The 16796-nt window shown below is 50.3% G+C and overlaps 1 protein-coding gene across 2 annotated transcripts; it reads left to right on the top strand.

Annotated features, from left to right (window-relative positions):
* The first annotated feature begins 597 nt into the window (after positions 1 to 597).
* ARRB2 (arrestin beta 2) lies at positions 598 to 9038 on the top strand. Of its 2 annotated transcripts, none has more exons than XM_090290598.1 (15): positions 598 to 689; positions 3537 to 3567; positions 4161 to 4221; positions 4336 to 4380; positions 4588 to 4784; positions 5081 to 5140; positions 5544 to 5611; positions 5731 to 5866; positions 6102 to 6186; positions 6447 to 6519; positions 6800 to 6937; positions 7792 to 7875; positions 7963 to 8042; positions 8153 to 8207; positions 8485 to 9038. In XM_090290598.1, the coding sequence occupies exons 1-15, from the start codon at positions 667 to 669 to the stop codon at positions 8576 to 8578; spliced, it is 1230 nt and encodes a 409-aa protein (XP_090146724.1). In that variant the 5' UTR covers positions 598 to 666; the 3' UTR covers positions 8579 to 9038. The 2 variants fall into 2 exon arrangements, with proteins under 2 accessions (XP_090146724.1, XP_090146725.1); XM_090290599.1 differs by having other exon boundaries at positions 7792 to 7871.
* The last annotated feature ends 7758 nt before the right edge of the window (positions 9039 to 16796 follow it).

The raw sequence follows: 16796 nt of genomic DNA on the forward strand, positions 1-16796 counted from the left end.
GCTGACATACCACAATAAAGAGACGGGAAGGCTGGCCAAAAAAGGCCGCAAGCATTAGGGTGCGCGGGTGAAAGGTGCGCACCAAAGCAAGCATCCCTCAACTGGAACCGCTCACCCACGTGTGCATCCCCTCACCCGCCCTCCCAGACCATGCTCAAGCTCATTCTGCAGCCCCCCACCCCTTCCACCACCCTCACTGAGCAAGCAAAGGGGAGGGGACCCCTGCCGGGTTGTGGATGCATAGAGCCAATCAGAGGGCTCTAATCTCCTGAAGGCGGGAGCCTTCGTTTAAGGGAGTCCAATCAGTTCCTAAGGGGGATGAGGAGGGGCGGAGAAATGGGCGAGAAGAGCAGGGAATTGGGAAGGGTCCCCCGGGAGGGGTAGGACTTGGAGAGGGTGGGGGCGGAGCCAGTTGTTGTGTTTGTGAGGAGAGGGCGGGCTGCTCGGCGGCGCGCGCGATCCGAGCTGACGCATCTGGCCCCGGTTCCCCAGGACCGGGGAGGGGGGGGTGTGGAGATGGGGGGACCTAGAGCGGAGGGGGAAGAAGAGAAAGAGCTGAGAGCGCGCGTGCGCAGTGGCGTGGGGAGGAGCAGGGACCTAGCTTCGGACTGGGAGGCTGCAAGCAAGCCTTGGACCCGGCGGGCGGGCGACGGGCGCGCGCGCACCATGGGGGAGAAACCCGGGACCAGGTAAGGGAGGTGAGGCCACGCGGCGGGACTGGGCTGCAGCTTCGGGCGGGTACATAGACTGTCTCCAGACAAGGACACCGGGGAGAGAATCGGGAGCCGGACGCCTGGGTCCCTGGGGGGGCAGCCATCTGGGGCCGCACGCCTCGAGGATAATGAGGGAGACGTATGCCAGCGTCCCTGCAGAAAGCAAGTGCTGAAGGGGATCAGGAAACCGGCGTCTGAGTTCACGCAGGAATGTGGGGGGCGGGCGACTAGGTTCTCCCCTGCAAGCTGTGATGCAGGGGCGGAGGAAGGAAGAGCAGGTGGCCGGTCCCCAGGGGTAGAGTATGGGCAGACTGGATGCTGGAAAGGGGATCCCCCATAGACTCGTGCTTAGCCACTGGAAAACCTCCTGTTTAATACCCCACAGGCAGTGGGGCTGCCCCCACCTGTCCCACGGGCCGGGAGCTCCGCTTCCAAACTTATGTCTTCCCCGGGGTTGCTAGGAGCAACAGCCTCATCTTGAGGGAGCAGGGTGCATGGCAACCGTCCCCGAGTTTGGGCCTTAATTAACCCTCTTCCTTGTGGATGAAGGGAGGAGGTATCTGCCCAGGGCACAACATCCACTCCCCGGATGTTTTATGTGCAGTCGAGGCTCCTTCCTTACACCAGCACCCCGAGTTCTCTTTTTTGGTCTCTAGCACATTGCACTTCCTGTTGTGACCCAACACCCCCAAGGAGGCAGTGGGTAAATGCCTGAGTCCCTTGGGAACAGGAGCAAAAGAGGAAAAGATTGGGGCTGTATGCCTCTATCCAGAGGGGATCAGGAATGGGGGCCTTGTCCTGAGCTGTCACTTGTTCTGCAAAACATTATCATATCAGACCCACCCCTCCCTACCCACAAAGTAGGTGTGCCAAGTTGACCACTATTGGAGAAAGATGATCACAGGAAAGATTGGTGTCCTGGATTTGGGGTTAAACAACCCAGAGAAAGGGGAAGTCGCTGACTTGAGGGAGGCCCCAATTTCCGTTAAGTGGTTCGGACAGGGGGAAGGATGGACCAAAGAGGGGTTGCTGACTTGTCACAATTCCTCCAACTATCAAGTTCTGGGCCACAGGAAATGAAGAGAATAGCAGGAAGTGTGAGGGGGCATTTGGTTCTGCCCAACACCCCCCCTCCCAGTCACCCTCAGGCTCCACCTCCTTGGCCAGCCTCAGTAGACACATGCTGCTTCTCCCTAGCCTAGCAGGATCTAGAGGGCAGGTGCCCTGAAGCCGCCCCAGGGCAATTACCACAAAGCGATACTCCAGTTGGCCCTCTGACTGTGGGTGTCGCAGCCCTCTGCCAGGGCTCGTAATAGGAAGAAACACTGGGACAATGAGGGAAACAAGCAAAGGGGAGGGAGAGCTGGATGATTCCATAGCAATCAAAAGGACAGGAGGTGGGGTGCCTATTCCAGCTGCCATCATATAGATGTTTAGGCTCCTTTATTGGATGGGGGTACCCAGAGACCTCCATTACCTTTGCCCAATGACCTTTGGATAGCTTGGCTTTCTGGGAAAGAACAAGTGAAGTCATTAGAGCAGAAACAGGTGGTGGGGTGGGAGGAAGGATGGGCCAGTTGGCAGGATTTCATTTGCTTCTGTCTGGGGACCGTTCGTGGAGCTCACTTCTGAGGCAGAATGGATTGGGAAGGGATGTAAGTGGTGCAGCAAAGGACAAGCCCACAAGTGGCCTGAGCATTGGAATTGCCAGATACTCCTCAACTCTTCCAGCTGTGGGTGGAGTACAGGTTTAGACTGTTTCAGTAATTGGGAAGTGAATCCCTTTCAATTCAACCTACTTAATCCCAAGGACAGAGGCAGGGTAATTTAATAGTTTGGTGACCAAGAGCGTCGACTCAGAGACAGACTGCCTCTGTTTGTCTACCATTTATACTGTGACCCTAGGCAAAATACTTGACCTCTCCTGTGCCACAGTTTCCTCACCTATAAAATAGGAATACTGGGATCTCCATCATTGGGTTATTAAGAGTATTAAATAACACATGAAACACTTGGAACAGTTCTGGGTGTACAGTGCGCAACCAGTAAATGTTAACATTATCATGGTTGTGTGGCTGGCACTGTACTGGGGACGCCGAAATGAATAAGGCCTCTGATGCTCACAGTCTATCTAGTGCAGCAGACGATACACAGCTAACTGCCCTTGCATGGTATCAGACCACAAATAAAACAAACAAGGTGTGGCAGGAACCAAAAATAAAGGAGTGATGGGGTCTGGGCATGATCCACTTTTTAACGGAAGTGATATCTGAGCTGGACGTTGAAAGACAAACAGGCTTTTAAGCTTCTGAGATCAGAGATGGGGAGAGTTGGAAGTTAATGGAGTAGGGTCACACTTAGGTAGTGCCTATAGTAGAAACCATTTAGAGGCAAAGGCCAAGGTCATTACTGTTTCAAGTACTCCAGCTGTCTTTGGAGCTGGAGACCAGATAGGATTTACGCAGACAATACTGCAACCTGTGCGTTCAGATCCCCCTCAGCGAGGTCCTCTGGGAAGAGCCAGGGTAGTTCCTGTGGCAACCAGTGGCCATTGCCATGGAGGAGGGGAACTATTGAGGATGGAGGTGGTTGCCATGACAACCAGCTTTGAGGGGCTGCCAAGTTGGGAATATTAAGGACCTGTGGTTACCTTTCTTTCTGGGGAAAAAGTGGGAGGGGGTAGGCCTGGACAAAGCCCTAGAGCCTCCAGGCAGGAATGCTGGGTGAGTTCTGCTTCTCAGGCTGGGGAGGGACAAGGTCCTGGGGCCCAGGTTCCTGCTGAGTCTGAGGGAGGCAGTGGGGTTTCCTTTTCTGTTTTGTTAGGGTCTTCAAGAAGTCGAGCCCTAACTGCAAGGTGAGTCTCCCACAGTGCTTCTCTTCCTGACTCTCCCTGGGCCCTGACAAGGCCCAGCCTGCCCCTAGGCGATCCCCAACCCCTAGCTGCCCACTTCCTGTGACAGCTAACAACAGACTTCCTGCCCTCCAGAAGCCCCTTGCCACAAAGGCTGCTTCACCTGAGCCACCCACAGGGCTGGGTGGGGACAGGCCTTGTTCCCTAAGCAAGACCAAGGGGGAGGAGCCAGAAACCCATGCCTATATCCCTCTTAGGACCCACCCAGGGTGCCTGTTGCTGGGGACAGTTAACAGCCCCATGCTGGGGCCTGTTCACTGCAGATCCCCTCTCTAACCGACTGTGACCCACAAACCCACACACACATCCGATTGCTGTGCTGAGGTGTGAAAAGATATTAGAGAGGCTAAAAAGCCTCAAAGTTGGGCAGCCTGCCAAGCCCTACCACCCTCCCCTTCCAGCCCTACTGGGAGGAAACCAGGAGAAATCTTGGATACCCCAGCCTGGGAAGACCAGGGGCAGGGCAGTCCATGTGTGGCTCTGACGCCCTACCACCCTCCTACCCAATCTTCCCTCTGACCCCTCTCCATCCTCAGCTCACTGTGTATTTGGGCAAGCGGGACTTTGTAGATCACCTGGACAAAGTGGATCCTGTAGGTAAGTGTGCCCAGAAAGGGGCACCTCGTCCCCTCCCCCGAGAGGAAAAGTTCCTGGACCCAGGAACAGAGTAGAAGCCCTGACGGGAAATGAGCTCATGTGTCCCTTTTCTAGATGGCGTGGTGCTTGTGGACCCTGACTACTTGAAGGACCGCAAAGGTACTGGCCCCCAACTCCAGGGGCCCAGTGGGAAGTGGGGAAGTGAAATGGGCTGGCGTTGAGACCAGGAACATGAGGGCTGAGGCGGAAGCCAGGTGGAGGATTCAGACAAGTCTTACACTGCCGAGGAGAAGCAGCTGCTGCTAGGGACTGGGGGGACTAGAGAAGGGGAGCTCCTGACCATCTCATCTTGCCCTCCCTTGCCAGTGTTTGTGACCCTCACCTGCGCCTTCCGCTATGGCCGCGAAGACCTGGATGTGCTGGGCTTGTCCTTCCGCAAAGACCTGTTCATTGCCACCTACCAGGCCTTCCCCCCAATGCCCAACCCACCCCGGCCCCCCACCCGCCTGCAGGACCGGCTGCTGAGAAAACTGGGCCAGCATGCTCACCCCTTTTTTTTCACAGTGAGGATGCCCCCCCACCCCCATCCTCTGTGGGGCAGGGGATCTGGGACTCTGTTTGGGGTGTGAAGCACATGTTATGGGCTGCTCTGGAAGAAACAGTAAGGAGGGACCCTAGACCACCTCCCTTCAGGGCCACCCCTCATTCAGGAAGCACTTGCCTCTCTGCCTCCTTCCTGGGGCCCCTTCCTTTTCCTTTCTCATCCCCAGGTCTTCTTCTCCAGCCTCTTCAACTGAGGTGGGGAGGAAGACTTGGGGGCTTCAGGAGGAACTGAAGTCTCCCCTTTCCTCTGCCACAGATACCCCAGAATCTACCCTGCTCTGTCACCCTGCAGCCAGGCCCAGAGGACACAGGGAAGGTACTGGAGAAATGGTTCTGAGGACTCGTGAGACAAGTAGGGTCCAGCAGGCACATGAGATGGGGGTGGACTGCCAAGAAGCCAGAGAGGGATGAAGGATAGTGTAATGTTCCCAGGGGGCGTGGGGTGCGCATGGGATGGTCACTGCTCACGTGTGACCCTGCTTCTTGCTCTTGACCTGTATTGCACATACCTGGGTGTAAGGGCCCACCTCACACAGCCAGGCCGAAGCCCTCTGCCAGGTGCCAGGCCTTAAGCAGGCAGAGGAGAAGGGGCCAGGCCCTACACTCCTCAGACCAGGATGGGGCATGGGTCCCACCCAAGACTGAGGAGAGCGGGGAGGGCAGGGGTGGTGGTGGCAGGAGGGGCCTTGGGTAAGACCCGCTTTTTCTCCCCTCCCAAGGCCTGCGGGGTAGACTTTGAGATTCGAGCCTTCTGTGCCAAATCACTAGAAGAGAAAAGCCACAAAAGGTGAGGGAAGTCACCTCCTCTGTGGTTTGCCCATTCCATCCCAGCTCCCAGGAATCCTAGTCCCATGGGGGGCGGGAGTGGGTGTTGGGTGTCTGAGGGCTGAACCCTCTCACCCCCAGGAATTCTGTACGTCTGGTGATCCGAAAGGTGCAGTTTGCCCCAGAGAAACCTGGCCCCCAGCCTTCAGCTGAAACCACACGCCACTTCCTCATGTCTGATCGGTCCCTGCACCTTGAGGCTTCCCTGGACAAGGAGGTGTGGTGTGAGAGGGTGATGATGCTACAGTGCAGGCCCGACCCTGGGGGCGGGTGAAACCACAGGTCAAGATGGCGTCTTTAGAGGAGGCTGTCTTAGCCAGCTGTGGAAAGTGGCTGTGGGCTTAGGTTTAGAGGGAGGAGGCCACGCAACATGTCTGTGTTGGGGGCACACTGACAATGAATGGGACCAGTGAAAACAGAACCAATTAACTTGACCCTCCTCCCCTCCAAAGCTGTACTACCATGGGGAGCCCCTCTGTGTCAATGTCCATGTCACCAACAACTCCACCAAGACGGTCAAGAAGATCAAAGTCTCTGGTAGGTGGGGGTTGGGAGGGGGTCTTAGCAGGGAGGGAGCTGCTGCACACAAGGCTTCTGGCAGGATCTCAGCCAAGGACATACCCCAGTGCGAGACACCCACCAGGGCTCCAAGAATTTAGGCCATCCCAGAGTGAGATAGAGACCAGGCATTCACTGCTCCAGGGACGCCAAGGGGTGGGCGTGGTGGGGGCTGGGGCCCGGGGTCTGGGCCGGGGCACCAGTCCGCTGGGTGCAGAGCTGCTTGACCCGCCCCGCAGTGAGACAGTATGCCGACATCTGCCTCTTCAGCACCGCCCAGTACAAGTGTCCTGTGGCTCAGCTTGAACAAGAGTGAGTATCACAACAGCCCTGGGCCCCAACCTCCAGGGAAAAGAGTAGGCCCGGAAGGATGCGAGGTGGGGTTTCAGTTCTTCCCAAACCATCTCTGCTTTCCAGGGTATTCCCTCCTGTCAGATGGCTCTGAGCTATGCATATTCTTGAGCAGGTTGAGCCAAAACCTACTCCCTTGTGACCTGTGCCCAGAAAAAGGTCTAGTGATGGGGGCAGGAGCTGTTCCTCGCCCATCCTGGCCCCTCCAATAGTCTTGTTCTCTTGTCCCTGTGGTCTCCAGTGACCAGGTATCTCCCAGTTCCACGTTCTGCAAGGTGTACACCGTAACCCCACTGCTCAGCGACAACCGGGAGAAGCGTGGTCTGGCCCTGGATGGGAAGCTCAAGCATGAGGACACCAACCTGGCTTCCAGCACCATGTGAGAGTGGGGCTGAGTACGGGCTCGGGAGTTCTGCAGCCCGGGAGACAGGTGTTCGGTCCATATCAGCTGTATGCCAGGCTCTGTGCTAGGTGCCAGGGCGCTATCGGTGACCAGAAGAGATAAAAAGCCTCTCGCATCCTAGGGGAGGGCGGAGAGATAAGTCCTATATGTTGCATGTTTAGTGACCGGTGTTAAGGAGAAAAAGCAAGGCAGAGAAGGGAGGACGTAGAGAGGGACACGGTGTGTTAGCTTTCAATAGGGTGTCCAGGGAAGACATGATCCAGAGGTGAATTTCGAGTAAGGACCCAAAGGAAGTAGGTGATATGGACATGCAGGGAGAGTGTTCCAGGCAGAGAGAGCAGCAAACACAAAGACCCAGAGATGAGCCCGGCCCGTGTGTCTGAGGAAGTTTGAGGAGGCCGGCAGAGCCGCTGTTGGCCCCAGTGGCGCCATTGTGCCTTTGGGCCAGAGCAGCCCTGGAGTAAGAGCTTCACAAAGGAAGGGCTGAACTTCACCCCACTGGTGCCTTGGTTCAGGGCACACACTGCGTGACCACACAGAGCAGGCCTACGGGCCAGCATGGTGGGAATGAACTGCAAGGTCAGGAGCAGCAGGTGGGGTCAGAGGGCTCGTGGAGGGCAAGGCAGTGCAGGGCTGTGAGGTCACAAGGCCTTCAGCTCTCGTTGTGAGACGAGAAGCCACGGGAGGCGCCTGGCGGGGGCTGCTTTACTGTAACAGCACGGCCTATGCTGCTGGGGCCCTGGGGGCTGCTGCAAGGCTGCGGTCCTGCCCAGGGGCCTGATGGGAGCCCTAAGTGTGGGCCATGATCCAACTCCTTCCCCTGATTGCAGCGTGAAAGAGGGTGCCAACAAGGAGGTGCTGGGGATCCTGGTGTCATACAGGGTCAAGGTGAAGCTGGTGGTGTCTCGCGGTGGGTGAGTGTGCTGGGGCAGCCTGGGGGGCTCGCAGTGGTTCCCTCCAGCTCTGCATTGTCATCTCAGGCCGCCACTCTCCCTCCCCAGGGATGTCTCAGTGGAGCTGCCTTTTGTTCTTATGCACCCCAAGCCCCATGACCACATCACCCTGCCCAGACCCCAGTCAGGTAAGCATGCCACCCACCCCAAGCCCCTGAAGGGAGGGCCTGAAGCCACGCCACTGGAGAAGAGCTGGTCCTTCCAGCACCCACCCCCCCCGCTTTCCTCCTTCCCTCAGCTGCTCCTGAAACAGATGCCCCTGTGGACACCAACCTCATTGAATTTGATACCAAGTAAGAGCCTCATCCCCTCCCTTCCTACCTTTGACTCTTTGGACAAGGATTCCTGTAACATTCAAATCTACCCTCTACCCTCGTTTTCTCTTTCTGGGGAGGTTTGGTGGAAGCATCAGAGCAAGATGATAGCCTGTGAACTGCCTCTTGCTGCCCCTTCTTTGCCCCTTCCTGCAACATCCCATTGCTGCTCTGACACCTCAGTCTCTGGAGGGGAGTGGGAAGTGGAGATGCAGGTCTGAAGCCCTCACCTCACCCCCTCCTTTCCACCACCAAGCTATGCCACAGATGACGATATCGTATTTGAAGACTTCGCCCGGCTTCGGCTGAAGGGGATGAAGGACGAGGACTACGACGACCAGTTCTGCTAGGAGGCGGGGCTGGGAGAAGGGAGTGGATGGTGCTGCGGGAGGTGGGGGCAGGACCATGATTCCCACGGCCACTGGGGAGTGGGTCCCTGCCTCTTTTCCCTTCCCCTCCACCCAGCAGCTTCCTCAACCAACCCCTCCCCTCCCTTCCTCCCCCATCCCCACCAGATACGCACTGGACCCATCTCTTGTTGAACATGGGCATTAATTTTTTGACTACAGCTGTGCTTCCCCAACCCTCCAATGGGTGGCAAGCTGTGTTCATAGCTAAATTTTCCAGAGGGGCACACTGAAAAGAAGGAGTGATAGTAGGAAAAGGGGGAAGAAAGAACTGCCACATTCAGCCTCACACCAACACTCCCTCTTGTCACTGTCTGCCTCCCATCCCTTCAAGCTGAGACCCTTTGCAGGGGCAAGGCCACTTCTTTATTTCCGAGCATAAAGAATAAACTTTTAATAGGCATGAGTGTATGTGTTTTCTATGTAGCGTTTGAGGAATGTGCTCATCCATGAGTGTTAGCTTGTGGGTAAGGACTTAAATCTATCCCCTCTACCCACAGGGCACAATAAATGTTTATTGGACGGCTGGGCTGTACCTGTGTTCCAGGGTAAACACTGAAACTTAATTTGGGCAGTCCAGTCCAAGGGTATGGTTCAGAAAAGCCACAAAGTTTACTCTTCCTTGTTGTGGCCCCCACACATGATCACATGACGGCCTGTTCTGACCTGGTGTGTTCATTTCCACTGCTTCTGATGGTGGTTCAAGCAGTCCATTCCTGGGGCTCAGTGGAACCCAGCTGTAGCCTCACTGGACAGAAGTCACACAACAGCTCTGTGGAGCCTGGGACTTACACAGAAGCCATGGCTTTATGCTGCTGTGGGCAAGTCTGAGTCGCTACATCCAGCTGCTGCTCTTCGGCTGTTCATCAGAGACTCCAGGAGACGGCCAAAGCCCCAGGCTGAGCCGGAGGGATTACTAACACCACTGACCTGCCTCTCCTCCACCACCCATCCCCACAGCTGTAGACCAGACTTTCTCTCCTTTTCCTATTTAAGGCTCATTCATTCATTCCATGAACAATCATGATTTTAAGCCCTGATTATGTGCCAAGCATAGTATAGGGACATAGCAGTGACCAAAACAAACATCAAATCTTTCCTTAATTATAATATTTGCCCCAAAGGAGAAGTACAGGAGCTATGAGAACATGTGACAGGGAGCTCTGACCTAGGCTGGGGTTTGGGGAAGATTGCCTTGAAGGAAGTGACCTTTGAGCAGAGGAACGAAACTTGCGGAATTCCAGCATTCCAGGCAATAACAAGCCCACGTGTGAAGGCAGAAAGGAACAGCTTATTTCAGGGACTGAAAGAGGCCAGAGGGACTTTGACAAAGAGCCACAGGCAAAGCAGCTCCAGATGAGGCTGCTAAGGCAGATGGGACAGCCCATTCGAGCCTATTATGGCTCATGACCTCTAATCAAATCATTATTTACCCACAGGCTTTAAGCGCTGCCAAAATGCCAATGAGCTTGCTCACCCTTCCACAGTAGCACCCTACCCTGCACACCCTGGTCTTTATCACACGCAGGAACAGCCAGCATCCCTCTGACTCCCACGAACCTGCTCCTTGACCTCTGAGCTCTCAGCCCAAGATCTCAAACTTTTTCAGGTGAATCAGAATCCTCTGGGATGCAAGATAAAGACAAGAGTCCCAGGCTCTACCTTCCCAGGTTCCAATTCAGTAGTCCCAGAAAGAATCCATGAAATCCGCATTTTGAATTAGCACACACTTCAAGAAACAGTACCTTTTTCCTTCTGGCTTTTTTAAGTAAAAAAAAAAACCATTCTTCTGGTTAAAAAAAAAAAAAAATTCAAACAGTAAACAGTGAAAAGGCTCCCTCCTGCCTCTGATTCCCAGCCTCCCATATCTCATTCCCAGAGGCAGCCACTATCACCAGTGCTTTCATTATTCTTCCGAAGATATTCTTTGAATTCAGTCATACTCATCTATTTCCCCCTTATTTTAACTACAAATAGAAGCAGACTATGAATACTCCTACACCTTGCTTTTTAAAAAAAAATGTGGCTAGGAAAGCATTCCTTTAACACATATAGACCTACCTCAGTCTTTTAAAGAGCTGCATGGCTTTCCATTGTCTACATGTCATTTATTTTTACCAATTTATTATCGATGGACAAGAAGGATGTCCACTCTTTTGCTAATTCAAACAGTATTATAATTATGTTTGAAGATATGTCCTTTTGCCCACATAAAGTATATCTGTAGGGCAAGTTCTTAAAATTAGAGTTGTTAATGACAGTGAGCATCTTTTTGATCATTACCAATCAAGCAAGTGACATGTGACGTTCTAGTTTCAATTTGCACTTTTTTGTTTAGGAGTGAGGATGAACTTTTCGTTTAGGAGAATGAACCAGATTTATTGCGTTGATGTTGTCAACCAATGATCATTGGCGCCAATTCAATGCCAACTGGAATCCCCAATTTGGGGTACGGTGAAAAAGAAAATTTTATTCAGTGCAAAACAGCTCAATTGTTTGTTATACAGCACAGCTGTGAAGAGGTCGTGGGGCCCTCTCGGGCTGGACAGCTTTGCTTTCCTCTTCGCTGATCTGCTCTGAGGAGACACCTACAGTGTTTCAGCTCCAGCCACGGACATGGAGAGGGACAGCCAACGCTCACAGCAGCCAGAGGGGAGCCGATTTACATAAGCAGAAGCCCCTGCCCTGGTCCCTGACCCATCTGTCCTCGTGCAAATGAAGACTTCAAATTCTCACAACTTGATTGGTCCAAAAGATACTGTCTAGGGGAGGCAGAAAGGGGAGAAGGAGGGCAAGAAGGGAAACGGTCTAGTCAAGGAACATGTGAAAATGACCCATGGTCATGGACAACAGGGAGGGGATCGATTGTGGTGAGGGGTAGGGCAGGGGAGAGCAATGGGGAAAAAACTGGGACAACTGTAATAGAACAACAATTTAAAAAGGCAAAAGAAAATAAAAGATACTGTCCTGATTGGCCAGAATGGAAAGGCTCTTATTGGTTGGTGAAGAAGCTGATGAAGGATATAGCTGTGCAGCCCCAGCTGGATGGGGAAAGCCTTAGTCCTATGGTTGAAATAGGATTCCAAGAACTCTGGAAGGGCTGATTCAGACAGCAGGAACACAGTGGGGACAGGTAGTTCAGTGCAGGCTTCTCCCTGAAGTGCAGTTTGCATGAGAGACGCCAGGACAGAAACAACTGCTAGGCTCTGGGTTTGTTTTTTTTTTGTTTTGTTTTGTTTTTTTAAATTTGAGCACAGTTAGCCACCAGAAGCCCTTCTTAGTATCTTCTCTCTCTAGATCCACAATGTTATCTTTTTAATGTACTCTAAGAGCTTTTTGTGTAGTAAAGAAGTTAGCACTTTGTCATAAATTTTGCAAATATTTTCCCCACTTTGTTGTCTTTTGAATGTGTCTAATTTTTTTTCTTTTTACTGAGTCCAAATTCATATAACATAAAGTTAACCATTTTAAAGTGTACAATGCAGTGGCAATTAGTATAGTCACAATGTTGTGCAATCAACACTTCTAGTTTCAAAGTATTTTATTTCTTGTATTTTTAATAAGTCATGTTTTTTATTTTAATCTATCCTATTATAATCATGCTTTTTTAGGCTTCTTTCTTTCTTTTTTTATAACCAAGTTCTTGACCCTTCTGTTTCCTCACAATTCGACACTTCCTTTTCTTTCCACACTAAGTGCAATATCATCATATCACTATCTCATCAGCACCCTCGACTCCGGTCCTTTCACAATACCTGCTCTCAAACCCCACCCCGGCTCATGTCAACTACCACCCTGCCCTTCTCCACTCCAACACTGGGCTGTAAGCGCTGCAGAGAAAGATCACACAACATATTTATTTGTTCATTAAGCAAATTTTTAAAATTTATTTATTTATTTTTAGAGAGAGGGGGAGGGAGGAAGAAAGAGAGGGAGAGAAACAGCAATGTGTGGTTGCCTCTCACTCACCCCCAACTGGGGACCTGGCCCGCAACCCGGACATAGGTCCTGACCGTGAATCGAACCGGTGACCCTTTGGTTCGCAGGTTGGCACTCAATCCACTGAGCCACACCAGCCAGGGCAGCAAATATTTTTTAATACATCTTAGGTGCCAGCACTATGCTAAATATGATTTGGGGGCCACTACAAACTTATGGTCTCTGACCTTAACTGGGCCCGCAATACCTGACAACCCTTTGTCTCACTCCAAGTCCTTGGTCACCTCCCTCTCCTGCTCCCATCTTGCTCATTAATTTTCCAAACCTTCCTCATGTTCATAGTGACTTCTGCTCTTCACAGAGATTAAGCTATTAGGAATGAATGATTTCAACTTCCTACCTCCTACCAACAAACACTGACATCTACACCAATTCTCCTAGACAACCAAGGTTAAGATGCCTTCTCCAGTTCAAAGCTAATCCCTCCTCCACCTGTGCTCAGATCACTCCCCTCCCGCTCCCCTCCTTTCAACCTTTGCCTCTCTCTATTGGTTCTTCCACCATGGTAAGTAAATCCATGTAAGTCTCTTCCACTAAAGAAAGGAAGGGGGGGGGGAGTAAAGAAATCAAAGAAAAAAACATTTCTCTGTGCTTCTCTTTCACAGTAAAATGCATCCCTATTTCCTCCCTCACCTTTCATTTAAATTGTTTTTATTTTTCAAAGTTATATATGCACATAGTTTAAGGAGTCAGATAGGACTACTAGGCCTATTATAATAAAGAATAGACCCTTCTCCTCTCCAATTTCCATCTCAGAGGAAACTACTTCCACATCCTTCAGATGTTTCTTTTGGTATTTCCCTCTGTATCTCTAAACATGTTCATTTTGCTATTTCTTAATTTTTGTTTTAAGCACGATCCACTGGCTTCCCTCCACGAAAGGTGAAAACTGAGCTCCCTTACTTCCCTCTGCCCCACCATGGAGCACTTTCCATCCTGCCCCTGCATCCCTGACTCCCAAGAGAACTTTATCAGTTTGGGTTAGATTAACATTCAGTATGTACATTATTATGTTTATGCAAATGCTATTCTTAGCTAAGTCATGTGATATTGATTACCTTGCTCCTCTTGCATAATTATATTTTCTCTGAATGTCACTTAAAAATCTGCTTATTCTCTGAATTTATCACTAATTCTGCCCTATACTCTATTCCAAACGTTTATACATATGCTCTTAATTCATTCAAAACAAAGCAGATGTTCATCTTTTTAATCTCCTTGAAGAAATTCTCCAGGAGGCATCTAATTTGGGTCTAATTCTAATAACCGCCGGAGAAAAGGTACATGGGAGAAAAATGAGACCCCATACATATCAAAATATCTTTATTCTATCTTCATGGTTGATAGTTTGGCTGTAGTGAGATTCTAGATATCCCTTAAAATCTATTCTTCCATGGTGCTAGGACAATAGTGGCCACATAGGTAAGGACTGGATTTACCTGAACCCCAGAGTTGGTTGAAACCATATGACTAAGTTTTCTTTAATGGAATGTGAGTAGAAATTAAACAGGCCACTTCCTAGCCAGACCTCTGAGATAGGAGTAACTCTACATATTTTTCTTCCCCCTCCCTGCCAGCTGCGACCAAGGGACAGCAGCAATGTAGTTTTCACACTGCAGACAGGGACACCCTAGAGCAGTGTTTCGAACATTTTACTATGCATACAGATCACCTGGGGATCTTCAAGCACAGATATTAGGTCTGTTGTAGGGCCTGAGATTCTGCATTTATAATAAGCTGATACTGTTGGCCTGCAGACCACATTTTTCAGTATACGACCCTAAAGGATGACAGAGCTGCACTGCTTGCCTTGGTCTCTGTATGATTTGTGGAGCACACTGAACTACCCACAGTGACCTTTTTTTTTACATAAATAAATAAATAAAAAGTCCTATTTTGTTTAGTCATTGCATTTTTAGCCTTCACCCTAGCAGAGCTGGAGTGCAGAATTCCAGAGTGGAAATCACTTTCCCCCAAAATATTGAAGGCATGACCCACTGTCTTCTACTTTGGAGGATTACTATTACTATTATGAGGCCCAGCACCATTCTAATTGCTAATACTTAGCATTTGGTCTGTTTTCTCCCTGGAAGCCTTTGCATGACTTTTTTCTTTGAGTCTAGTGTTTTGATATTTCATGAGGTGCCTTGATGCTGGGCACTTAATGGGCCCTTCTCTGATCTCTAAGCCCTGGGGTCTGATTCTCTAATCCCCACCACCACCTTTGTTTTTTTCCTATATGCCATGTCCTTTCTTTTGCTTTACTTGCTGGAAGAGTTCCTCAATTTCTCTTTAAACCTTTTTGCTATATTTTTCACTCCTTCCCTCATGGTTTTACTTTTCAAGTGTGTTTTCTTGGATTCAATCCTTTTTTTACAGTATCTCTTATGTAAAAGTGTCAATAGTTTTCTTTTTTCCTTAAGTTTTACTTTACATCGTTTAACGTGTTATTTTTTCCTGTTTATTTTGTTCTCTGCCTTTCATGTTAGAAAGTTTCTTCAAATATCTAGACTCCTTTGCCTTGTGTCTGCTCATATGTAAGGGTGAGATAATAAGAAGTTTGACTAGAAGGTCAACGGACATAGTTGGGACTTCCCGACTGTGGGTTTCACCCCAGGTTAACAGGCTCCCTGCTCTGCTGGAGAACTCCTGCAGTTAATGCTCTGAGGTCTTTTCTCTGACTAGTCAAATTACCCAGATAAGTGCCTTCCAGTCTCTGATCTGGTTGTGAGAGTTGGAAAAACCACCACTGAGTAAATAAACTTTCACTTTTCTATTTTCAATACACCTGCCCCCCATGCTAAAGACCCTCTGTTTTCCATCTCCAACACAGAAACCTCCAGTCCTATGATGGGTTGAGGATGAGCAGCTGCCCAGATATATGGAGTAAAGGAGGAGATGGGGGGCGTCTAAGTACCACCTACACCCCAGCTGTACATGATGCCACTAATTCAAGGATACACCAAGTTGCTTCTAAACTTTCTTCACTGCTGTCTTAGTTACCACTTCACCGCTAAATCAGTTGCCACTTATCTTTCTCTTTTCCAGGTTCTATCTAAAATTTTGCTATTATCTCCTTTCTTTTTGACCTTTATAAAATACCCTATTGTTATCTTATTAGGATTTAGGAATGGAGAAGTTAAATGCCAGATGCCTCAAGTTTAAGTGAAGGTCTCCATTCATTTGCTAACCCTGTGCAAACTGGCTTAATTCACAATCTCCCATAAACTGTCAACACTGACCTTTCGAAAAGGGTAAATCTGTCATAATACACTTCTTAAAAATCCTTAAAAGGTCCCAAATGCCTTCAGAACAAAGTCCAAATTACTTAGCTTGCAAACCTTTTCCTGATGTGTCTTCCCACTCCAGACTCATCAGTGACACCTGACCACCACCACACTCCATTCACTCCAGTCAAACTGAACCCCTTGCTGTACTTCAAATGTGCTAGACCCCTTCAAGCACCATGCAGTTGCCTATGCCAGTTCCCTTTTCCTCTTCAACCAGGTAGACACCTGGTTACCCCGAAGAATCCGTTCAAGCAGCACCTCCTCCCATAATCCTTTCTCTGTGCTCCTGGTGATGCACCCTGTGCACATCTCTAACATATCGCCTATCCCATTATCGCGGGAGAGTCCATCTCATTCATCTTTGTATCCCCAGTGCCCATCACGTAACAGAAAACCAGAAAGGGAAAGGAAAAAACGTTGAAATAAACCAGCTTCTGAAACTAGATTGACAGCCTGTGTTTCAGCTGGGCTCCTGTGCAGGAGCAAGCGCTAGGGCGAATAACGTTAACACTCACCAAGTCAAGCATTTTCCAAGGCCCCAACAGATGGCGGAGCCGGGTAAGCAGAGAGAGAGGTTCCAGGGCCGTGTGGTCTGGAGAAACACCCCAGAACACCCACCATCATCATCTAGCACCAACAGACGCTTAATAAATTCTTGGATTAGAAATTAACTAGCGTCGTGAAAGTGGACTGGTCAGAAAGTCCTTTGACTAGAGAGAGTTTGCACACTGTCTCCTACACAGGTAGTCCCGTGGCAGTGATGTAGCCCTGGGCATGCGCAAAACTCCCTGCGAGGTGTAGTTCACCAGGTGAGCCTAGAAAGGAGAGACTGCGCGGAGCATCCTGGGAATTGTAGTGTCGGTTAGAGAGTG

The sequence above is a fragment of the Furipterus horrens genome, unplaced genomic scaffold (genome assembly GCF_987537825.1).
Source record: "Furipterus horrens unplaced genomic scaffold, mFurHor1.1.pri manual_scaffold_11, whole genome shotgun sequence".
NCBI lineage: Eukaryota > Metazoa > Chordata > Mammalia > Chiroptera > Furipteridae > Furipterus > Furipterus horrens.

Excerpts from the sequence above, each read along its gene's own strand:
- ARRB2 (XM_090290598.1), top strand. The coding sequence starts at position 667 with ATGGGGGAGAAACCCGGGACCAG. Across the intron at positions 3,568-4,160 it reads AGTCGAGCCCTAACTGCAAG|CTCACTGTGTATTTGGGCAA; the intron begins GTGAGTCTCCCA and ends CTCCATCCTCAG. Across the intron at positions 8,043-8,152 it reads CCTGCCCAGACCCCAGTCAG|CTGCTCCTGAAACAGATGCC; the intron begins GTAAGCATGCCA and ends TCCTTCCCTCAG.